This window comes from Heterodontus francisci, chromosome 32, assembly GCF_036365525.1.
Source record: "Heterodontus francisci isolate sHetFra1 chromosome 32, sHetFra1.hap1, whole genome shotgun sequence".
NCBI lineage: Eukaryota > Metazoa > Chordata > Chondrichthyes > Heterodontiformes > Heterodontidae > Heterodontus > Heterodontus francisci.
Window position 1 is genome coordinate 12,726,330 of NC_090402.1, and position 25,309 is coordinate 12,751,638.

Below are 25,309 nucleotides of genomic sequence, written 5' to 3' on the forward strand. Positions count from 1 at the left end.
AGTGGTTCAAGAGGGCAGCTCACCACCACCTTCTCAAGTGCAATTAGGGATGGGCAACAAATGCTGGTCTTGTCAGTGATGCTCACATTCCAAGAACGAATAAAAATAAACTCACTCATATCTCTCAGTTACTGGCACATTGAGATACATAAAGAGAATGTGAGAACATTTACAAGCAAAACAAGAATTTAAAACAAAATTAAATGTTGCTGCTTCATCCATTTCAAAATGACCAGGAGTTGCAAACTGGAGAAACACAGCTAGTGACTGTAATGACTGTCATGTGCCAGCATTTCAGTGTCACTGCTTTGCTACATGCTATATTAGTCAGCAACGGATATGCGCCAAATCTGATGATTATTTGGCATGATTTCAAAAGTTGTAAAGTATCGAGAAACCTAAGGGCAGCCCTAAATAAGGGACAATACCAAGAAAACAAGGAGAAAGGATGAAACAAATCAATAACAAAAACAAGAAATGCTGGATTCACTCAGCAGGTCTGGCAGCATCTGTGGAAAGAGAAGCAGAGTTAACGTTTCGGGTCAGTGACCCTTCTTCGGAACTGACAAATATTAGAAAAGTCACAGATTATAAACAAGTGAGGTGGGGGTTGGGCAAGAGATAACAAAGGAGAAGGTGCAGATTGGACCAGGCCACATAGCTGACCAAAAGGTCACGGAGCAAAGGCAAATCTTCATTGAAAACTGTCGGCGAGACATTGGTCGTCTCAATTTCTCTGCCCCCCTCACTCACTCTAACCTGTCCCCCTCTGAACTTGAGGCACACCGTTCTCTCAGGTCTACCCCGACATGGTCATCAAACCTGCAGACAAGGGTGGTGCTGTTGTTGTATGGCGTACCGACCTCTACCTTGCAGAAGCTCAACGCCAACTCACGGACACTTCTTCCTACCTCCCTCTGGACCATGACCCCACCACCGAACATCAAGCAACCGTCCAAAGGACTGTCACTGACCTCATTTCCTCTGGAGATCTTCCCTCTACAGCTTCCAACCTCATAGTCCCGCAACCCCGGACAGCCCGCTTCTACCTCCTTCCCAAAATCCACAAACGGGACTGTCCCGGCAGACCCATTGTGTCAGCCTGCTCCTGCCCAACTGAACTTATTTCTTCCTATCTAGACTCTATCTTTTCTCCACTGGTCCAGTCTCTTCCCACCTACATCCGTGACTCTTCTGACGCCCTACGTCATTTTGACAATTTCCAGTTTCCTGGTCCCAACCGCCTCCTCTTCACTATGGACGTCCAATCGCTCTGCACCTCCATCCCCCACCAGGATGGTTTGAGGGCTCTCCGCTTCTTCCTGGAACAGAGGCCCAACCAGTCCCCATCCACCAACACCCTCCTCTGCCTGGCTGAACTTGTTCTCACATTGAACAACTTCTCCTTCAACTCCATGCATTTCCTTCAAGTAAAAGGTGTCGCTATGGGTACCCGCATGGGTCCTAGTTATGCCTGTCTTTTTGTGGGATATGTCGAGTATTCTTTGTTCCAGTCCTACTCAGGCCCCCTCCCCCAACTCTTTTTCCGGTACATTGATGACTGTATTGGTGCCGTTTCCTGCTCCCGCCCCGAACTAGAAAACTTTATCAACTTTGCTTCCAATTTCCACCCTTCTCTCACCTTTACATGGTCCATCTCTGACACTTCCCTTCCCTTCCTCGACTTCTCTGTCTCCATCTCTGGGGATAGGTTGTCTACCAATATCCATTATAAGCCCACTGACTCCCACAGCTACCTCGACTACACTTCTTCACACCCTACCTCCTGTAAGGACCATTCCATTCTCCCAGTTTCTCCGTCTCCGACGCATCTGCTCTGATGATGCTACCTTCCATGACGGTGCTTCTGATATGACCTCCTTTTTCCTCAACCGAGGATTTCCCCCCACTGTGGTTGACAGGGCCCTCAACCGTGTCCGACCCATTCCCCGCACCTCTACCCTCACCCCTTCCCCTCCCTCCCAGAACCGTGACAGGGTTCCCCTTGTCCTCACTTTTCATCCCACCAGCCTCCATATCCAAAGGATCATCCTCCGCCATTTTCGCCACCTCCAGCGTGATGCCACTACCAGTCGCATCTTCCCCTCCCTTCCCCTGTCAGCATTCCGAAGGGATCGTTCCCTCCGCGACACCCTGGTCCACTCCTCCATTACCCCCACCACCTCGTCCCCGTCCCAGGGCACCTTCCCTTGCAATCGCAGGAGGTGTAATACCTGCCCATTTACCTCCTCTCTCCTCACTATCCCAGGCCCCAAACACTCCTTTCAGGTGAAGCAGCGATTTACTTGTACTTCTTTCAATGTAGTATACTGTATTCGCTGCTCACAGTGTGGTCTCCTCTACATTGGGGAGACCAAGCGCAGACTGGGTGACCGCTTTGCGGAACATCTCCGCTCAGTCCGCAAGCAGGACCCTGAGCTTCCGGTTGCTTGCCATTTCAACACTCCCCCCTGCTCTCATGCTCACATCTCTGTCCTGGGATTGCTGCAGTGTTCCAGTGAACATCAACGCAAGCTCGAGGAACAGCATCTCATCTACCGATTAGGCACACTACAGCCTGCCGGACTGAACATTGAGTTCAATAATTTCAGAGCATGACAGCCCCCCACTTTACTTTCATTTTTAGTCATTTTTAGTTATTTTTTCTTCCTTTTTTTTTTTGCATTCCTTCTTACATTTTTTACAATCTTTTTTTGCATTTATTTCATTTCATCTTAGTTTGTTCAGTTTGCTTACCCACTGTTTTTTTCAGGTTGTTTTTCTTCAGGTTTGCACTTGCTGATGTTCAATATTCAGTATATTCACACCTAATCTGTACTAATGCTTTGTCTTTCAACACACCATTAACATATTGTTTGCCTTTGCTCCGTGACCTTTTGGTCAGCTATGTGGCCTGGTCCAATCTGCACCTTCTCCTTTGTTATCTCTTGCCCAACCCCCACCTCACTTGTTTATAATCTGTGACTTTTCTAATATTTGTCAGTTCCGAAGAAGGGTCACTGACCCGAAACGTTAACTCTGCTTCTCTTTCCACAGATGCTGCCAGACCTGCTGAGTGAATCCAGCATTTCTTGTTTTTGTTTCAGATTTCCAGCATCCGCAGTATTTTGCTTTTATAAACAAATCAATAAGTAGTGTTCAAGTGACGCTAACCTTGGGTTTTAAAAGAATCTAGAATGTAGGGGAAGGGAGGTGATAGTAAGGAACTCATGACTTTGAAATGCAGGAGGTTCAGTACAGGGAGTGCTGATTGTCAGAAGGTTAACTTGCAGTTTACAAGGAACAAATTGAGGTTGAGAGAAGCAATATTAATGGTGCAGATAAATTAGAAAGACTGCAATGGCAAAAAAGAGACATTAGAGGATAGAGCCATGAAAGAAAGACTGTCTATCAGACAATTTTTTTTTTATAGCTTGTTCATGGGAGTGTGAGAGAGGCTGCAGGATCTTCCCCAACAAGTTAGCAAAGAATGTCCCTTTTGGGCATTTCTACTGCATTTTTCATGCAGCAGCTTGGGATATACTTGTCTGAGAATTTTCTTTAAATTGAGAATCCTCAGTGAGAGAGCAAGATCCAAAATGCAGGACATGTCAAAAGCCAGAACGTGTGGGAAAAAAGTTGAGTAGTGATTAGGTGTTGCCAAATTTTGGTTATAAAGGCCTGGAGCTCATAGAAGGTAAGAAAGTAGTTATGGGGAATAGATAAAAAAAAGGGCTGGATGGATTATGTCTTTACAAAAAAAGTCCTGACAAACAGCCAGAGTAGTACAAGTGCATTTACATTATAGGAGCAGAATCAACAACAGACAGCTGATTCCGCCCGTTAGTTGCACTCTATAGTATAAATGATCCAGGCATTTAATTAATAGCTTTGTGACCCATGCGGGTTCATGAATGTGCTGCTGGATTAAGGCAGAAGGTTTCAGCAAAGTGCAAGGATCTGGTCCTGTGTTTTTGCACTCAGGGTCTCCATATTGTACGGTGAAGTAATATTTCAGCGGCCAGCTCCCTACATTGAATTTTTTATTTATTTTTTATTTTAGAGATACAGCACTGAAACAGGCCCTTTGGCCCACCAAGTCTGTGCCGACCAACAACCACCCATATTCCCTACCACCTACCTACACTAGGGGCAATTTACAAAGCCAATTTACCTATCACCTGCAAGTCTTTGGCTGTGGCAGGAAACCGGAGCACCCGGCGAAAACCCACACGGTCACAGGGAGAACTTGCAAACTCCACACAGACAGTACCCAGGATCAAACCCGGGTCCCTGGAGCTGTGAGGCTGTGGTGCTAATCACTGCGCCACTGTGCCGCATTAATGTAATGTAAAAAGGTATAACTGTCTATGAAGGTTGCTCTCCTGCAGCCGCATCAAAAATGCACAAAGTGTAAAACTTCCTTGGAACATCCTAACAGGGACACAGTGGTGGCCATCAGAAGTGACAGTGGTCCTGTTTCAGATGATCAAGATCTAGTCATTGGAAAATGTCTTCACTACAAGGTGGGAGAAAAATTACATGTTGGTCTGTAATTAGGATTAAAGTTTTGCAAAAGAAAAGCTAATCCAATAGAAAGTCGACTCACCCCTTTGTCCGGATTGGGTCGAGCACATGCATCGATTTTCCTTTCAAACTGCTCAAGGTGGGAATTTATATTCAGCGTGTGATTGTTGCTGACAGCCACCTGCAACGTAGCATGTAAATTTAATACAAAATAGAGAAATTTTTATTCACAACAACCATAAAGGTTTGCAGAGTAGATTATATGATATAGAACTCCTGACTTTGAACATTTTTTAATGCTAACAACTGGAAAATCACGTGAAATGTAGATTGGGTATGCTGATCTCTGGGCCAATGCATGCTCCTATTAAGCACTAGATTGCAAAATCTACCCCTTATAATATTTACTGCTATTAATTGCAAAGCATAACAAATGCAGAATCACTAATATTCTTTCTCTAGCACTCTGCCAATATCTATATGCTATTATATGCTATTTAAAGTGACATACTCTCTTTCCAACTTCTTGTCACAATTTTTGGTCATGTGTTTATCTTAACATTTAATATTGAAACTGCCTACGCAGACATTTAAAATGTAAACCCTGTTTGAAAACAGTTATCTGCAGGCTCTCGCCAGCTGGTGGTTCTGTGGAATGAGTTTCTGAAATATCTGTCACCGTCTTGGATATAATAAACTTATATTGATGGACTGATTGTGGGCAACACTGCAGATAAGTGGCTCATGTTATAGTTTTAAACCATGAGTTAAAAACAATAATAAAAACAGAAAGTGCTGGAAATACTCAGCAGGTCTGGTAGCATCTGTGGAGAGAGAAGCAGAGTTTCAGGTCAATGACCTGCCATCAAAACAATCCTATATTGCATTTACAGTACTATCATGCTGAATTCTGGAAAATTGTGGATGGCATTTATGGTCTTGAAAATAAGATTTCTTTTGGCCGTTATGCAGTTGATTTTAACCTAGAGTGCCTATCAGGAGGGGGAGCCATGATAAGTACAAAATGCACTCCCTGACCAAAGTTTCCAGTTCCAGATATTTTAACTTCCAGGCCTCATTTACATATTACCACCAGTTCCTGCTTTTTATGGGGGTTTAGAGGAGCGGGGAGAGGGAGAAGAACAGCTGTTGGCAGGTAAAGATCAGATGGCCCTTGGCTTCCAGCTAAGTGGTGGAGAAGCAGACTTTAGGACGGTCCGGCGGTAGGAAAGGTGGGGTGGAGGGAGGATCCCCAGATAAGGGCAGTTGCAACTTTCCCTGTGGGACCCAGAGGTGGGTCAGGGCCCACAATGGAAACTTTTCTTGCTTAGCTGGAGGGCTTCTTCAGCCTGCACACCAGCTGCTGACTACAGTAACCTAAGGGCTAAAAAGAGTGAGGAAATTAAGGAAATTGATATCAGCCGAGAAAAAGCATTGGAGAAACTTGAAGGACTAAAATCTGACAAGTCTCTGGGACCAGATGGCCTACACCCTAGGGTTCTAAAAGAGATAGCTGTGTAGATAGTGGATGTGCTGGCTACGATTTTCCAGAATTCCTTAGATTCAGGAATGGTCATATCAGATTGGAAGCTGGCAAATGTTACACCGTTTTTCAAGAAAGGAGGCAGAGAGAAAACAGGGAACTACAGGCCAGTTAGCCTAACATCAGTCATTGGGAGGATGCTGGAAACTATTAAAGAAATCTCAACAGTGCACTTGGAAAAGCATTGTATTATTAGAACAAGTCAGCATGGTTTTACGAAAGGGAAATTCTGTTTGACAAATTTATTAGTTTTTTGAGGATGTAACTAGTAGGATAGGCAAAGGGAACCAGTAGATGTAGTACACCTGGATTTCCAAAAGGCATTCAATAAGAAGCCACAAAGAAGATTAATAGGCAAGATAAGAGCTCATGGTGTTGGGGTAATATATTACCGTGGATAGAGGATTGGTTAACTGACAGGAAGCAGAGAGTGGGCATAAATGGGGCATTTTCAAGTTGTCAGGCACTGCATAGTGGGGTGCCGCAAGGATCAGTGCTGGGGCCTCAGCTATTTACACTCTATATTAATAACTTGGATGAAGAGACAGAGAGTAATGTATCTAGGTTTGTTAATGATACAAAGCTCAGTGGAAAGGTAAGCTGTGGGGAGGACATGGAGAGGCTACTAAGAGATATAAACAGGTTAAGTGAGTGGGCAACAAGACGGCAAATGGAGTATAATGTAGGGAAGTGTGAGGTTGTTCACTTTGGTCGTAAAAGTAGAAAAGCAGACTATTTTTTAAAAAGGTGTGAAACTGCTAAGTGTTGATGTTCAGAGAGACTTGGGTGTACTCGTACAAGGAATGCACAAAGTTAACATACAGGTGCAACAGGCTATTAGGAAGGAAAATGGCATGTTGGCCTTTATTGCAAGGGGACTGGAGTACAGGAATGAAGTCTTAGTAAAACTGTACAGGACTTTGGTGAGACTGCACCTGGAATACTGTGTGCAGTTTTGGTCTCCACATTTAAGAAAGAATATACTTGCACTGGAGGCAGCGCAGCAAAGATTTACTAAATTGGTCCCTGGGATGAGGGAGTTGTCCTATGATGAGAGGCTGAGTAAATTGGGTCTATATTCTCTGGAGTTTAGAAGAATGAGAGGTGAGATTCTGAAAGGGCTCGATAGGACAGAAGTTGAGAGATTGTTTCCGCTGGTTGGGGAATCTAGAACGCGGGGGCACAGTCTCAGGATAAGGGACCGATCATTCAGGACTGAGATGAGGAGAAATTACTACAAAGGGTTGTGAATCTTTGGAATTCTCTACCCTAGAGGGTTGTGGATGCTCCATCATTGAATACATTTAAGGCTGGGATAGACAGATCTTTGGACTCACAGGGAATCAAGAAATATGGGGAGCGGGCAGGAAAGTGGAATTGAAGCCCAAGATCAGCCAGGATCATATTGAATGGCGGAGCAGGCTTGATGGGCCATATGGTCTACTTCTGCTCCTATTTCTTGTGTTTTCGTGTGCCTCAGCCAAGCGGGAAAGCTGTGGTGCCTATCCTGCTTAAATCCCAGTTCAAATGCCATTTGGATCCCTTTGTCGTCATTAGGACCCCAATTAGCATTTATGCATGAGGCTTCTGTCTCATCCATCAGCAAAACCAGTGCTGTTAAAATGGGAGATTGCTGAGAACATAGTGGGGAATGGAGCTGTTCCATTTTATCTGCCCGCCCGTTCGATTCTGGTGCACTCGGGAAGAGTTCAAATTCTCCCCAAGGTATTCATGGCTTTTAAATATGGCAGGAAGATTTCCTGTGTTTAGCATTTCTAGCAAGATCATGAGAGCATTCTAAAAGAAATGGTTTATGATTTCACTGAACTCATCTGTCTTTACCAGACAGCCACAAGTGCGTTTTCTAGTAGGAACTGTTAGAAACAGGAACCTTTAACGGGTCTTTTCTCTCCCTAGCCCCAGGAGCATTTCTAGCATCTCCAAAGCTGAGATTCACCAACTCAGCAGAGACTGAGGATCAAACCAGGGTTTGTTCTAGTCTGTATTGTTCATCAACCAATCAGGGAGGCTGTTGATATTTTTTTCTTTCTGCATTCCTCAAGTAAAATTTGTTAGTAGAGGAAGACTATTTAAATTCAATTTTCACAACGTCCCTACTTAACCAGTCCATTGACTCAGAAAGCTTCTCTTACCTCAGTTTTGATTTTTGTTTGAGTGTTTGTCAGAAATCGTTTAATTTTCTCAATGAAGATCAAATCCAACGTGTAGCGCGTAAATTTGTCTTCAACCTCTTTGATCACCCCAGTAGACTATTTGAAAGAACGAATAAAAGTACCATATTTAATATCAAACTGTGATTCACAATTGCTAAGATTTGCTCGCCAAGATCATGTTAACAATCTTCAAGGTGCGTAAGAATAAAATAGACTTGTCCTCAGCTATAGTTTTAAAAAGGAAGTTTGCAGACATTCTAGTTGAAAGTCCCACCTGAAATGCAAGACTGTCTTTCTCTTTCAAACACTGACTGGCCTGCTGTGAATTTCCAGCATTTGCGATTTTTCCTTTTATCTCTACTACTTGATTGACATCCAGTGCAGCACGCGCTGATCACCATGTTGTGGAGGGCAGGAGTATACAGAGTGGCGTCAGCCAGTGTCTAATGTTGATTTGACACCTGACCTGCTATTTTGGGCCTTGCTGCTCCAGTTAATGCCCTCTTTTAAACAAGCACAGCTGAACATGCATTCAGCTGCATAAGGGACCTCACCCATAAGTGCTATTTAAAAGGCATCATTATCCATGTGAGGTGAGTTGCTTCTGACTTTCTACTTGCTGTTGCAGAATTAGTGGAAGTACTGGGTTGTTGGATGAGTTGTGAGAAGTTGGTTAAGTCAGTAGGGAGTGGTGTTAGACATTTCCAAGAAGTTGTATGTTTCCGAATGCTTCTGAGCACACCACTTGCTCCCTCTCATGAGAATAATGGTTGCAGTTCCTCTTGGGCTGCAGCATCAGAGGAAAATGGAGCAGAGGCAGCGGAGATGACAAGTTGCCAGCAAAGAGACGAGGAGGAGGGCTCTGAGCAGGAGGCCTTACCCACCTCAGGTCCTCAAGGAACACTTCTTCCACCTCCATCTAAGCCAGGAGTAGTGTGTAAGGCTAGTGCCACAGCTTGTAGGATTTGGTATGCAAGGATGCATTCACTACTTTGACCACTTGTGCGAGATCATTAAACTTCTTGCAGCATTGCATTCATGTCCTCAGTGCCAGACTGTTGGCATTGGCCGCCAAGGCCACCTGCTCCTACTGCCTTCTGAGCAATTGTCCGGAGAGTCTCCTGGCCCCGAGGAAAGAGAACTGTGTCGCCAGTCAGCAATGCGTTCAGCACTGAACTGCATGTCACAATCATGGAAATGAGCAGGCAGCACAAAGTTTACATGCTGCCTGTGTTACTGCAATCAGGTGCAGGATAATAGCGTTTCGCAATCCCTGCACCCAAATTCAGAGGCTATCGAATTTTGCTCCCACCAATCCTGGATATTAATTCAGTGTACTGTCTTCATTTAATATTGTTGACAACTGTTTTTATGGAAGTATTTTTTGTTGAAGTATACATCAATAGATTAAAGAATATGTGGGGCAAGTACAGAGGCAGGGAAAGGGGGAGGGGAAAAGGACCTTCCCTTCGTCACCCCCTTTTCCTGCCTCTGTACTTGCTGAAAACCTGTTACATCTCTATTTCAGTTCTGATGAAAGGTCATCAATCTTAAATGTTAACTCTGTTTCTCTCTCCATAGATGCTGCCTAACCTGCTGAGCATTTCCAGTATTTTCTGTTTTTATTTCAGTTGCCTATTTTTCTTGGCTTAAGGACTCTATGTATAATGAGTTTGGGGCAGCATTATCCAAAGCAAAAAAAATATTGGTTGAGCCAAATTGTTGCACAATGCTTCCTTTGAAGTCAATTGTAAGCTGTAACTTATAAAAACATTCAGTCCATTTCACATATAGATCCATAATAAGACATACTTGAGCCTTGGCAACTGACCAGACAAAGTCTATAATAAGCAATGTTTTTAGGGCATTTTCATTTTAAATAAACTGAAAGTAATGACTTCTTATTCAATATTTAAGTACGTACCTGTTCTAAGGACAGGGCCTCCATTACTTCTAAATCGACCATAATTGTCCCTTCTGTCTTGGCAATGCTGGTGGTTGTCTGCTCCACCCTCCTGTGGTACATCTCAATTTCTTGTGGCGTAAAGTTACCGCCGTCTGCAAATAACCTAAAAGCCAGAGCATTACACAACAACACAAGATATTTTAGGAACCAGAAAAAGGCCCAACAACCCTATCCCTTTTTGATGGATCAGTCCCACCAGCTCAAATTCTAATGATATCACTCAATAATTCTCTAATTGCCCCCAAACCCCCTTATATTGTACGTTTCAAAGGCCATCCTCAGAAGCTTTACTTCACAACTCTAATACCCATCGTACTCCTAAATTTTAAACTTGTGAACCCTAGTTTTCAAATCCTTCACTGAGTACAGTAAATCCCTATCACAATCTTCACACTTTATAATGAGATTACCTTAATGTCTCTTCTTTCCTTCCGAAAACAAGCCCAACTTCCTCATCACTTAAATGCCTGGAATCTTTTTTGCTGCTCTCCATGATTATATAATGTTCAAGACGCCTCTGCCTCCAACCCTTCTCCCCTCCAAAGATTAAATGGTCACTTCTGCAGCCTCTCTTCCTAACCCAGGTGCCTAATCCCAGCCATCAATTCAGTTGCCCTTCACTGAACCTTCTCCAATACCTGGATGTCCTTCTCATTAACACGATGACTGCCCCAGAACTGCACACAGTACTCTGAGAGACCAGACCAGGAAATTAGATTTCCTGAGATTTTTGCTCTATTCCTCCAAGTATACAGTCTGAGGTCTTATATGATTTATTTATTGCTACTGTGTACTGTACTCATCTGTCCACCAGTATCCCCAAATCTCTCTGCAATGTCATGTCTTGTAAGATTGCCACTGTTTATTATTATTTCCCAATCTCATAACTTTGCATTTGTTCACATTAAATGACATCCATCACATTAGGTAACTTTTTAAAATATACATTATACACTTCAAAAATACCTTTCAAAAGAGATTGCACAAACACATTTAACAAAGGACCCTTACAGCCATCAGACAAAGCTAACTTCCATCCCAGCAGTGTTAGGTGGATTTGAACCCAGGTACCTCGAAAGTTGCATCTCTAATCCACTACTGTAACCCATTATTAATGGGAATTTTATACGCCTCCCTTGAAGTATGTAAAACTTAGAGTCCTTGAAAAAGCCAAGTTCAATCTTTTTGCATTGGTACCTGAATGATGTGATAAAACGTGTGTTGTCATCTTGTAATTTTCCGAGAGATTTGTCCAGCTTGATCTGAAAGTCACGAAGTAATTTGTTGACAGAAACCATGTATTTGTCCTGATTGCTGTGAAGGGAGTTTAGCAAAATAACTAGCCTGGGATAAAGCAAAAAATGAGAACAAAAGTTATTTACAGAGTAATAAATAAAGCATAAGAACAGCGCCATGATCGGAAAGGATAAGAGTATCAACATCATGGGGACCCTTCTAGTTGCACACAATCCTGATTTGGACATATATTGCTGTTCCTAAATTGTTGTTGAGTTAAGATCCTGGAATTCCCTACCTAACACCATCATAGGAGCTTCATTACCATATGGACTGCAGTGATTCAAAAAAGCTAATCATTACCTTCGCAGAGCAATAAGGGACTGGTAACAAATGTGGTCTTGCCAAATCTGAGAACAAGTTAAAAAAACACACATAAAAATGCAAATCTTTACTTGATAGACAATAACATCTGTAATGTTACATTCTGCTAAAGTATGTAACAGATCACTGTTTTAGCTAACTTTTTGTTGTGGATCACAGTCAAAAGAAATACTGTGCTGAAAGACAATTCTCTTAGAAAATTTCCAACATGCCGTACCATAGAACAATGAATCATGGGAGATGGTCCTCTAACTGTGATACATTCTCCCTCCCCTCACCCCCCCACCACCACCACCCCACCCACCACCACTGCCTGCTGGTTTCAGGTGTGGTCTCTGAATGGAGGCTGGGCATTACTCTAAGGGGAGGGTGAGCATTCTTGTCTGAGTCAGAAGGTTGTGATTTCCAAAGACATGAAAACAATCTAGGCTGACACTTCAATGCAGTACTAAAGGCGTAATGTACTGTTGGACGTGCCATCGGACCTCTCAAGCAGATATAAAAGATCCCATAGCATTATGCGAAGAGGATCAGGCAAGTTCTCCTGTATCATTTATCCCTCCAGTTCTTCAGGCCAACATTTATTGTTCAACTACCAAAAACAGATTATCTAGTTGTTTATCTCATGTGCTGTTTGGGAGACCTTGCTGTTGGTAAATTGGTTGTCACATTTGTCTACATTACAATTTTCCTCTAACAACCTGCAAGCTTTTAAAATCCAAGCTTAGTGCCACCTATCTTTTTTATTTAATTCAGTCTCAGGATGTAGATGTCACTGGCAAGGCCAGCATTTATTGCCTATCCCTATACAACTGGGTGGCTTTCAGAGGGCAGAAAAGAGTCAGCCATATTGCTGTGGGTCTGGAGTCACACATCGACCAGACCGCATAAGGATGGCAGATTTCCTTCACTAAAGGGCATTTGTGGACCAGATGGGCTTGTATGACGATCCAATAATTTTATGGTCACCATTACAAATACTAACTTTTTTTAAATTCCAGATTTATTTCATTAACTGATTTTAAATTCCCCAGCTGCCATGGTAGAATTTGATCTCCAATCTCCATATTATTATTCTTGATTTATCTGTTCTTCTCTCCTACACTTTTCAACCTAACTGGCGTCCTTGCATTGTGTGCAATTTCCAGCAAGGGTCATTGGATAATGTTCAGGAGTAGAACATTTGTTTTTAGCTCATTCTCAGATTGTGGGTTTGAAGGATTTTGGACTTTTTAATATGGACTTTTTTGGTGCCTGCTTCTTAAGGAGGATTAAGTAAAGACTATGGAGCAGGAACTGTCAGCGTGATACTCATCTGGGAATCTTGAGATGGTTAAAGAAATAGACTTGAAACCCTGGATTCGCAGGGTGAATACTGGGTAAAAGACCATGATGGATTAAAAATTCTAACTTCAAATGAAGGATTACTTGTGTATCCAATACAATCCAGGCAAAATTATAGGTAGACTAGTTTTGGATCAATAGGCTATCAAGGAACAGATTGTCTGTATTGAAACACCAATAGAGCAAATAACTATATTAAACCTGGCCAAAAGCAGATAGCATACTGGATTGTTGTTAAATTTGACCAAATTCAAAAGGTATCATGGATCTTATTATTGCGTCAAACTGCCTGAGAAAGACACTAACTGCTAACAAAGGGAGATATAAACAGGGTTAAAGATAAGACCTGCTGGACCTTGGGAACTAGGAGAAACACCAGCAAGTTATTCTCCTCGTAGCAGGTAAGATAGGCTTACAAAGATTTTTAGACTACAAAACATTCAAAGAAGTTGTTGGCTAAATCAACCCCTTACAATTTCCCAGAAGTAGGATCTGATCATGCTTGCTTTTGAGCTGTACTCCCCAGATACGACTGTATGTCATTCTTATCTGGAAAAATGTCACATTTTAATGTCAATAAAATTGTTTACAATGTTTATAAGTGTTTTGAAGTGTTTCAGTCTCGGTTGATTCTTACCATTCGTACCCTAAAGAGTTAAAACACTACAGGTGTCACTGACATGTCTTGCATTTATTGCCCATCCCTAGTTGCTCTGCAAGTTAGTGGTCAGTCTTCTTCTGAAACGACTGCAGTCTGTGTAGTTACAACAACTGAGGGCTTACTAGGCTTTCCAGAGGGCAGTTAAGAATCAACCATATTGGTGTGAGACTGGAGATACATATAGACCAGACCAGGTAAGGACAGCACATTTCCTTCTCTGAGGGACATTAGTGAACCAGTTGGGTTTTTACAACAATCCAGAAGCTTCATGGTCACTTTTGGTTTATGTTGAATTAAAATTTGCAAACTGTCATGATGGGATTTGACCTCACATCCTCTGAATTACTAGCCCAGGCCTCTGGATTACTAGTCAATTAACATTTATACATTACTGTATCCCTTACTGGCTAATTTGCCCTTTCCTAGCCAATGAAGTTGCTGCTAATTACATCACCTCCACTGCTACCCTGACTGTCAATGACTAATTTAGCACTGCTCATACATCTTTCCGAGAAATTCTAGGAACAAGATTCTTAGCCCCAATGGGGGCGAGCACAGAGGCAGGCAGGCGTGAAAATTCGCGTGCTGTAGCATGCCAGTTTGCTGGCTCCATCCCGCTCCCAGGCCATTTTCCTGGAGGCAGGGATTGTGGGGGGGGGGGGGGTGGCGGGGTGGTGGGGGGGGCAGCAGGGCTACCTGCCAAGGCCACTTACAGCCAATTGTCAGAGGCCGACTGGAATTTTCTAGTCAGCCTCCAGGTTCCCTGCAGACTGGAGGGCCAGTGCTCCAGGCAGGCTTTGAGGCACAACTCCAACCCCCCAGACTGCCTGACCACAGCTGCAGCCCTAGGCAGTCCTGTGGAGGGATCCCCCTCCACAATGGTGGCCTGGTTGCTCAGTTTGTTTTTTAATTACAATTTTTAAAAGCTGGAGAGAAAGTGCCTCCATCTTGAGAGCCCAACTGCTGTCCTTAATTGGACGGCGAGCCCAACCTCAGGCCACTAATTGGCCAATTTAGGGAAAATCACTGCTGGCTGACTGTTCTGCACACAGTGCAGGCTTCTGACCCACATTTGACCCCGATGTCCATGGGAAAAATCCTGGCCAAGGTCTGTGCATCTCCATATATCAGGCAGTGTGTTTATCCATGAAGCCACGAGGGGAGATCTTTACATTCACCTTTTCAACAATGTCACGGAATCTGCGATCTGCGGGATCCCAGGGAACATGTGTCAGCTGTCCTCTTAACAGATGACTTGTCGAATGTTCTGTTAGGTGCACTGACCCTGATTGCAAAGATTGTTTTTTTTTGGAATAGACTATAGGATACTGGAACAGTCTGCCCTAACAGAAATTGAAACAAAATCTTCAGGTTTCTGGAAGAACTGAAACTGGTCGGAATCAGATAAAAAGGAGACAGAGCCATCCAATTTCAGATGGCAGGAAGGTGCATTTTACAGGCAGGTTGAAGAAAGTGAAGACTGGATCTAGGAGCGGTTTCTGTTATTTACAGGAATTAATTAACCAGACCCGGCCATACAGTGCACAGGTTGTCACTAAAGGGCATGGATAAAGAGAATATTGGTGGATCCATGCCATCAATCCTGTCGTGAGCAGAACTGAGAAGGCTCTGGAGAAGTACACTGAATTTTGGTGAAGAGTGTACCTGTGGAGCTCGGGATTAAGTGGGTATTGCTGTCAATTGGGGGTTGGTGGCTACATTTTGGAAGGCAGGATCTGGAGATCTACCAAAGGAATTTCAGAGTTTTGAAGAACTGTGTGACTGTAATTTGTTGCCATATATGCTGAGTGGATTGCCCAGTAAACCTATGAGATCTATCTGATAGTGAATGTGTAATTTGTAATATCTTGACCATGATTTGTCTGGTAATTCATGTTTAATTTATGTTGATTTTGGTTTGATTGTTAAAGTAAAAGTTAGAAAAGAGAAATCTTGTCCATTTGGTTTTTATTGGGGTCGTTCAGTAAATTCAGTTCTTTTGATTTGTTGGTCTCCACAGGGATCATAACATAATTTACCTGTCAGATTTATTTGCATTTTTCAAGATGTCCTCCATGCTGTATATGCTGTTACGGAAGTTCAGGATGGATTTGCAGTGCTGTGATTGGAGTGCTGTAAACTCAGTTTTCAGTTTTTCCAAGACTTCATCCACTCCCTTACAGTGCCGTTCTACTTTCTCGCTGTGCAGGCGCAGTTCCGCTGTGAGACAAGGCCAATAGTTATTTTCAGAAGGTAGGACAGATAAAGTATGGGAAATTCCACAGAGGTTCTTGCACCCATCTGCTATAACTTTGTCAGAAGAGCCGTGGACACTTGGAAAAATTGTGTAAATGGCAATAGTTGGTTCTTACACATTAGGCGTGGAACTATTAAAAGGAAGCAGGTTATCTGTACAGGGGGAATAACTATCAAAAACAGGAAGAAAATTAGTTATGTTGTTGTCTGGTTAGGCCCAAGAAGTTATGAAAGTTGTTTGCACATGGTTTCACAAGCACGAGCAGCCTCCACTACTGCTGCTGACCATTTACTTAGCATGACGTTAGACAGTATGGGTAGGATTTTGGATTATTGGAGAGTGCACGTTCAGGGCGGGTGGTTGCTAAAACCCACCCCTGAATTGGCATGCCAGTTTCCCAACACAAGAACAGCACACTCAGATTTTGGAATGCATCAACGAAAGCCGGAAGAGGCTTCTGAACCTCTTAAATGGCCACTTGAGGCCATTAACAAGTTTGTTGTCAGCTCAGTCAGGGGACAGATTTGGATTTTCTTTTCATAGGTTGGGTTCGACTCGTCATCAGAACATCGTCATAGAGAAGGAGGCGGTGAGATAACGGGGAATGATCTGCAATGGCAGGACTGTGGCAAAAGGCATCACTGAGGAGAGGATACTGTGAGATGTCCCTCGGGGTTTTGGCAGCAGAAATTGATTTGATTTGATTTATGATTTAGAGATACAGCACTGAAACAGGCCCTTCAGCCCATTGAGTCTGTGCCGACCATTAACCACCCATTTATACTAATCCTACACTAATCCCATATTCCTACCACATCCGCACCTGTCCCTATATTCCCCTACCACCTACCTATACTAGGGGCAATTTATAATGGCCAATGTACCTATCAACCTGCAAGTCTTTTGGCTGTGGGAGGAAACCGGAGAACCCGGAGAAAACCCACGCAGACACAGGGAGAACTTGCAAACTCCACACAGGCAGTACCCAGAATTGAACCCAGGTCGCTGGAGCTGTGAGGCTGCGGTGCTAACCACTGCGCCACTGTGCCGCCCATGATACAGAATTATGAGCAACAGCAAATTTCCAAAGTACACTGGAGGAATAGGATTAAATGCAGACTGAAATGAAAACAGAACATTCTGGTAACATGCTGGCAAGTCAATTAGCATCTGAAAAAAGAAAAGTCAGGCTAACATTTAAAGTGCAAACTTGTTTTATGGGCATCCTTCCTTATTGCTCCTTCTTTGGCTTAGTGTTTATTTGTCCTCACACCTCTGTTTAGATTTTTTTTACATTAAAAGGTGTTATATAAATGGCAGCCTTTTGTTACTGTTAGAACTGACTGCACCTGAGATGTTAATCTGTCTTCTCCCCGGGGAAGCTTATGGACCTACTGATTATTTGTAGCACAGGGACCTCCCTGCCTGCTGTCCTCTGCTCAGGTTGTGCTTCCATTTTGCGGACCAACGGCAGTCTCAGCAATATCTGCAGTTCGCCCTTTAAATTGGGCCTGCTGGCTTGTTGCCGTCTCCCTCCTACGTCCGCCACTGTTAACTGGGCGGCGAATGCGACTCCTAGCCAATTACGCACCTTGCATAACAAAATTGCGGCCTGTGTAAGTTTCCATGTTGGTGCAGGGTGGGGACCAGGAGGTCATTGTAACGTCGGGGTTCCAACCCGGGAATTGAAATATTGACATGCTATTGGGCGATGGGTGGTGTCTTAGATGAGCCCAATCCTGTCCTCACCAGACGTTCACAACTATGTTCCAGCACAGTCACTCAATAATGATAAAGAACAAATGGTTTGCCAATTATTCTCTGTCCCTACCCCAGGCATTTTGGGACGAATTATAGCTACCTTATTGTAACTCTGGTTGTGATTCAATCAGGAATCTTGTAGGTATGTATGACTCAATATAACACTAGGTGGTACATTCACCAACTGAGACATGGGGTGAGGAAGGAGCAAGGGCTAACTGGATTTTTTCAGTTTATATATACCTTTGAAATAGCACTGATACCTTACCAGCTCTTGCATGGTGTACATCCATCTTAATGCGTTTTCCTCTGGGCTCATGCAGGTGAGTTCGCAGCTCCAACTCTGATTTAAACTCTTTGTTCTTGATCACAGCAATATTCTTGGCATTTTCCATGGCTTTATCATACCAATCCTCTAAATGTTCGAAAAAATTCAAGCGAATCCTGTATAGATGAAGATATATATATCCAGGTTCAGCAAAAACCATAAAGTCCAGTGTTGTTAAATGGAAATAAAAACAAGAAATGCTGGAAACATTCAGCAGGTCTGGCAGCATCTGTGGAAAGAGAAGCAGAGTTAACGTTTCGGGTCAGTGACCCTTCTTCGGAACTCCAAAGAAGGGTCACTGACCCGAAACGTTAACTCTGCTTCTTTTTCCACAGATGCTGCCAGACCTGCTGAGTGATTCCAGCATTTCTTGTTTTTATTTCAGATTTCCAGCATCCGCAGTATTTTGCTTTTGTTCAATGGAAAGCTTGTTCTGTAGAAATGTGTTGACAGACTTTTGATTGTAGCCACTAAGACTACATGAATGCCGAGAATGAATTACCAGCTAATAATCCATTCAAGGGATATGATCATTCCAATAAATGCTCAAGTGTTTAGAATCATTTCTTGGACCTTCAGGATTAGATGAGTGCCTTCAATTTGCTGATATCCTTCCTGTATCTATCTATAAGGATTATGTATGTGTCCACTGTGTCCATCACACCTTAAACATCACATACTAATGCAAGCTTACATGTGAGAGAAATATACAATAGAAAAGTTAGCATTTGGAATTAATAGTGAGATTTCTAGGTAACAGTCATATCAGGGCCAGAAAGTTTGCACCTTCTTAATCAACCTTCACATAAACAAATTCTGGGTTTTGATTAGCAGTCAAAATAGCAATTAACTTTTGAATTAATTCAAGTACGCTAAACATTTCAGCCTTATAGGGTTCATATGATATAATGATCCTATTCCATTAAACAGCACATCCCCTAGTTTACTGTAACACCACAGAAATCCACTGGTATATGTAAAAGTTTCATGCACATTTTTGTCTGTCAAATTTCAGCTGTCATATTTGTCACATTTGCACCCAATTGACTCAAATATATTTGTAAAAAGTAACTGATCACAAATGTACAGGTAAGGAATGTAACAATTAAAAGTTTAAACAGAAACTACCAATCAACATCAATTAAAGACATACAAAAACTAACAAGCAACCATCATCATGTAATCGCAGGATGCTTACAGCACAGAGGAAGGCCATTCAGTCCCTTGAGTCCATGCTGGCTTTCTGCAAGAGCAATTTAGCTAGGCCCACTCACCCACCTTTTCCCTGTAGCTCTACAAAGTTTTTGCCTTCAGGTGCTTATCCAATTACCTTTTGAAATGACTGAATCTGCCTCCTCCACTGTCTCAGGTAATTAAAGAATAACTAAGTAGGAGGTGACTGAGAACCAATGAAATCGTACCAAATGCATTGGTCAATTTTTAAAAAATTAATGACGTCAGAAAAAGGTAATGAAATAAGGCCTTTGGCATAAGAAAAAGAAAAAATATACAATTGTGATAAAAGCATTAGCTTACATAACTGATTTACGTATTTGAAATGTCAACACAGAACAGAAAGAAACCTGGTAGCTTCTGGTTTATATGATTCATACAGGTCAGTACTTTCACCAATATAGTCATGAGGGAATCCTAGTTACACAGTTTTAAATGAAATTCATAATTATCTGTCTCTGTGGTGGAAGTCTGAGTCTTGAACTTTACTGCCTCCCTAGCTTTCGGAGGAAAATGATTCACCTGTGCAACTGCGTGCATCACTTTGGTGGATACAACTCCTGTAATACATCCATTTCATTCTGATAGACTATAATGCCAGAATTGACAGGACAGTGTGGGTTTACAAGTCGGAGGTCTTGGTTCATTCTATGTGCGTCCTGTCCTGTTAATAAAAGCAAATCCTCGCATTTTATAGAAACATTCCGCTTTTCTGATTGGACAAACAAAAGCTGTTTTTTTTTGTGTCCTCCCTTTCTGATTGGAAAATAAATCTAGAGAAAAAATCTCAGGACACCTGGCATCAGGTTGTCACCTTCCTGGTGCTCTCCTTTGGCCTCCTTATCGCGAGAGACAATGGATAAGCGCCTGGAGGTGGTCAGTGGCTTGTGAAGCAGCGCCTGGAGTGGCTATAAAGGCCAATTATAGAGTGACAGGCTCTTCCACAGGTGCTGCAGAGAAATTTGTTTGTCGGGGCTGTTACACAGATGGCTCTCCCCTTGCGCCTCTGTCTTTTTTCCTGCCAACTACTAAGTCTCTTCGACTCGCCACACTTTAGCCCCGTCTTTATGGCTGCCCGCCAGCTCTGGCGAACGCTGGCAACTGACTCCCACGACTTGTGATCAATGTCACAGGATTTCATGTCGCGTTTGCAGACGTCTTTAAAGCGGAGACATGGACGGCTGGTGGGTCTGATACCAGTGGCGAGCTCGCTGTACAATGTGTCTTTGGGGATCCTGCCATCTTCCATGCGGCTCACGTGGCCAAGCCATCTCAAGCGCCGCTGACTCAGTAGTGTGTATAAGCTGGGGATGTTGGCCGCCTTGAGGACTTCTGTGTTGGAGATACGGTCCTGCCACCTGATGCCAAGTATTCTCCGGAGGCAGCGAAGATGGAATGAATTGAGACGTCGCTCTTGGCTGACATACGTTGTCCAGGCCTCGCTGCCATAGAGCAAGGTACTGAGGACACAGGCCTGATACACTCGGACTTTTGTGTTTTGTCACATTCCTGGTGCTATTAAACAGGTAAGTTCCTATACTTCTCCAGGTCCAGTGGATTCACTCCTTGCCCACTGTGCTCTACTTCCCAATCCCCCTGAATTAGTTATTCAGCCCATTTTTTGGACAGCAATGCTAAGAATCACTAGCTGAAGGCTAAAAGTAAATGCTCTGTGTGCAGAACTTAACATTAATTAAACCTGAAGCCACAGAGGCCTTTGCAACATTGTTACTGGATCTTTGCAGCAAATCTGTATTCTTTGTGCCCTACCTAAAGTTCGCCCACCTTGCCACTCACACCACTCAGCCCCCGCCCCCTTCCCCCCCCCCCCCCCCACCACTGTTTTCTCCCTTTCTCTGTGACAGTTAGTGACTCATATGGCATATGGCTTCACAGACACTGGCAGCCGAAGTAGCCATTTCTTATTAGGAACTTAAGGTATGGGGTTATAATACTCAAACCCAACCCTGGCTGCTTCTGGGAGAGGGTTACTAGATTGGGGTCAACAGTGAGAACACTGGCTGATTTTTCCTCTGTAGTACAGAGGTCAATTGTAGCACCTATACTGCAACCAAGCTGGGAACTGCTAACAACATGATCAGAAATCAAACCTGGCAATTAAAAAGAAATTAAATGTATCTGAATGTTTCAAACCCTAAAGTAGTTGTGAGAACAATAGACATATATTATACAAGCTCAATGTAGCACATGGTTGTGCCAGGCTACAGGTTTACAACCATAATTCCAACTTGCTGGCATCCCTATCGGGATGAGGAGGGTGTAAGGGAAAGGAAATATAGAAAGGATATACTCATTCTAAAAAGAAGGGAGAAAAATTCCTGAGGGTGAATCTCATTGGACCGCTCGAGTATAGCTGACTGATTAATATTCCTAGAACTGCCCAATTGGAAAAACATGGAAACCAACACAGCATACTGTGCTGAAAAATAAATATCAATATATTTCTGACCTGTTATGTATGCAGAATAAATAGCAGACTTACTATTGAGATAACAGAGGATCAAACCCATCTGGATTATAACGTCTTTTGAATGGGACATTAAACTAAGGACTCATCGGCTTGCTTTGCTGGAGATAAAAGATCCCAAGGCACAATTCATTGACGAGTAAGAGAATTCTCCCAGTACAATGGCTGATGTTCACTCTTCAACCAATACATCTTAACCAAGACCATTAAGACCATTAACTGGACAAGTTAATTTGCTGTTTGTGGGATCTTGCTATGTGCTATTTGGTTGTCTAAATTAGAAAACAGTGGCTGAAACTTCAAAAGTAATTACTTGCATGTCCTTTGTGACATCCTGAGCATTTGAAAGGCACTATAAAATACAAGGTTTGTTTCTTTCTTCGAATTTGCTTTTACAACTAAATATACAACACAATTATGATATAGAGAGAAGCTTTTCCCACTAACCTTTGCTTTAAATTCAGTAAAATTGTTTCAGGAAGAAAGGCATGTTTCATGTAGTCTAGAAGATAATTTTGCTTTCCAACTTCAGTCAAAAAAGCACTCTGATTTGTACTCTCTCTGCTGTTTTTGTCATATAGCACTGAGTAGGTGTTCCCTCTGGAGGTTCTGAAAATCTCAAATTTACTCACACTTTCACCATGATTTGTTTCATTAAAACCATCCTAGAGAAACAAAAAGGGAAGTTTCTATTTCACTGTGCTTCAGGATACAGAATATGTTATTCCTGACCAAATGTCATCAAAACTGCAACACAAACCTATAAAAAACATTTGGTCATAATCAGTTCCCCTAATGGCCAGATGGTTGCAAGCTCCAGTTTTGATTGCTGCTCTGTCCTGAGCTATCTGATTTCAGGCAGGGGAGTAGAAAGGGTGCAAGAACCCTTCTTGGTAGTGTGGAGAGGGATCTTGGGGTCCATGTCCATAGATCGCTCAAAGTTGCCACCCAAGTTGATAGGGTTGTTAAGAAAGCGTATGGTGTGATGGCTTTCATTAACAGGGGGATTGAGTTTAAGAGCCGCAAGGTTATGCTGCAGCTCTATAAAGCCCTGGTTAGACCACACTTGGAATATTGTGTTCAGTTCTTGTCGCCTCATTATAGGAAGGATGTGGAAGCTTTAGAGAGGGTGTAGAGGAGATTTACCAGGATGCTGCCTGGACTGGAGGGCATGTCTTACGAAGAAAGGTTGAGGTAGCTAGGGCTTTTCTCATTGGAGCGAAGAAGGATGAGAGGTGACTTGATAGAGGTGTACAAGATGATGAGAGGCATAGATAGAGTGGATAGCCAGAGACTTTTTCCCAGGGTGGAAAGGGCTATCACCAGGGGGCATAATTTTAAGGTGATTGGAGGAAGGTTTCGGGGAGATGTCAGAGGTAGGTTCTTTACACAGAGAGTGGTGGGTGCGTGGAATGCACTGCCAGCGGTGGTAGTAGAAGCAGATACATTAGGGACATTTAAGCGACTCTTGGATAGGTACATGGATGATAGTAGTATGAAGGGTATGTAGGTAGTTTGATCCGAGAGTAGGTTAAAGGTTCGGCACAACATCGTGGGCCAAAGGGCCTGTACTGTGCTGTACTGTTCTATGTTCTAGAACAGTTCTCATTCTCATTTCTGCTGGTCAGGGAAGGAGAAAATCAGGTAGAGTTACTGCTCTTGATAAGTTCGCAAACTCCTGCTGGAAGGTTATGTTGGTGTGAACACCAGGGATTCAGCTGCACTGCTCTCTGCACTGGAACATATTAGCAACACTCACTTGGCTAGACTTACATGTGAAGAAGAACCACTTGAGAGAAGTTATCAGAGAGCTGCTGATTTCAGTGGAACCAGAGGGGAGAGGAGAAAATTAAGAGAAAAAAAACTTCTAATAAAAGTGGCAAACTGCTATAGCATATCAAATGAACACATTGTACATTGCAGGAGTAGTGCACAGGTTTCACACTCGCAAGTCCTCATGTTACTACGGATTTCTGCTACAATATTAAGGTCAAAGATTGAGAGGAGGTGAACAACTAACCCACAAGTACAGAACAGCACTGGCAGAACCCTAGGAGCTGACCTCTCAACCATGGAATTGTGAATAATGTGGTGAGAACTTTATTTTGAAAAATTCTAATAAATTATACTGTAGATAGCTTTGAAGTGTCAGCATTATGCCTACACATGACCACCTTTAAAAGGTTTTCCAGAATATAAATACAATGTTAATGTATATCAATTGAGTGTTTAACTGTATTCAGGTGCTGGGCATTCATTAACCTGTGCTCATATATATAGGAGCAGGCTGAAATTGTGGTTGTTGGATTGAAGGTACATGATATGTCTGTCTCTGTAAAGAAAAGCTTGTAAGTACACAAAGACTTGGCTCCAGTTCTATCCTTTACTGCCTGCCTAACAAATTGTGAAATATTAGAAACTATTGAAGAAGCAAAGGCCAGTCAACCAAATGCATCCTGCTCCGTCCACAAAGCTTGCAGAATCTAAATTATCGCACCCATTTAATATGAACATACGAATTAGGAGCAGGAATAGGCTACTCGGCCCCTTGAGCCTGTTCCACCATTCAATACAATCAGATCAGCCATGATCTTAATCTCAACTCCACATTCCCACCTACCCCAATAACCTTTCACCCCCTGGCTTCTCAAGAACCTATCCATCTGTGCCTTAAAAATATTCAAAGACTCTGCTTCCACTGCCTTTTAAGGAAGAGAGTTCCAAAGACTCTCAACCCTCAGAGCAAAAATTTCTCCTTATCTCTGGCTTAAATGGACGACCCCTTATTTTTAAATAGTGACCCCTAGTTCTAGATTTTCCCACAAGAGGAAACATCCTTTCTACATCCACTCCGTCAAGACATCCTAGAATCTTATGTTTCAATCAAGTTGTCTCTTACTTTTCTAAACTTCAGTGGATAAAAGCCTAGCCTGTCCAATCTTTCCTCATAAGACAACCTGCCCATTCCAGATATTAGTGTAGTAAACCTTCTCTCAACTGCTTCCAATACATTTACATCCTTCCTTAAATAAGGAGACCAATACTGTACACAGTACTCCAGATGTGGTCCCACCAATGCCCTGTATAGCTGAAGCACAACCTCCCTACTTTTGTATGCAATTCCCCTCGCAATAAATAATATTCCCAAGGAAAGCTCTGCACTTATACTCCCTGATTTTCCAAAGTTTATTAAGCAAATTTCAGAATATATATTTGCAGAATATATTCCATGATTTTTTGAAGCTTATTAAACAGATATCTAAAATATTCACCCATATACATCTTACTATTCAACTCTACACTCTGACCTTTACATATATTCCCTACTCCCTCAGCCCCAGCAGTATAACGGCCACTGTGTATTTAACAATCTCCATTGTGGCTGTTAATTTCTTTGGAGCTGCTCC

General features: G+C 42.7%; 1 protein-coding gene across 4 annotated transcripts in view; it reads right to left on the reverse strand.

Moving 5' to 3' along the window:
* The window catches only part of ccdc180 (coiled-coil domain containing 180), a 148,840-nt gene that overhangs the window by 61,489 nt on the left and 62,042 nt on the right, over positions 1-25,309 (reverse strand). For all 4 annotated transcript variants that reach the window (XM_068012253.1, XM_068012255.1, XM_068012254.1 and 1 more), the window contains 7 exons: positions 22,350-22,567; positions 18,122-18,297; positions 15,875-16,055; positions 11,408-11,554; positions 10,169-10,313; positions 8,224-8,340; positions 4,610-4,708 (listed from right to left, as the gene is read on the reverse strand). In XM_068012253.1, the coding sequence (XP_067868354.1) occupies positions 4,610-4,708; positions 8,224-8,340; positions 10,169-10,313; positions 11,408-11,554; positions 15,875-16,055; positions 18,122-18,297; positions 22,350-22,567 (1,083 nt within the window). The remainder of the gene's footprint in view (positions 1-4,609; positions 4,709-8,223; positions 8,341-10,168; positions 10,314-11,407; positions 11,555-15,874; positions 16,056-18,121; positions 18,298-22,349; positions 22,568-25,309) is intronic.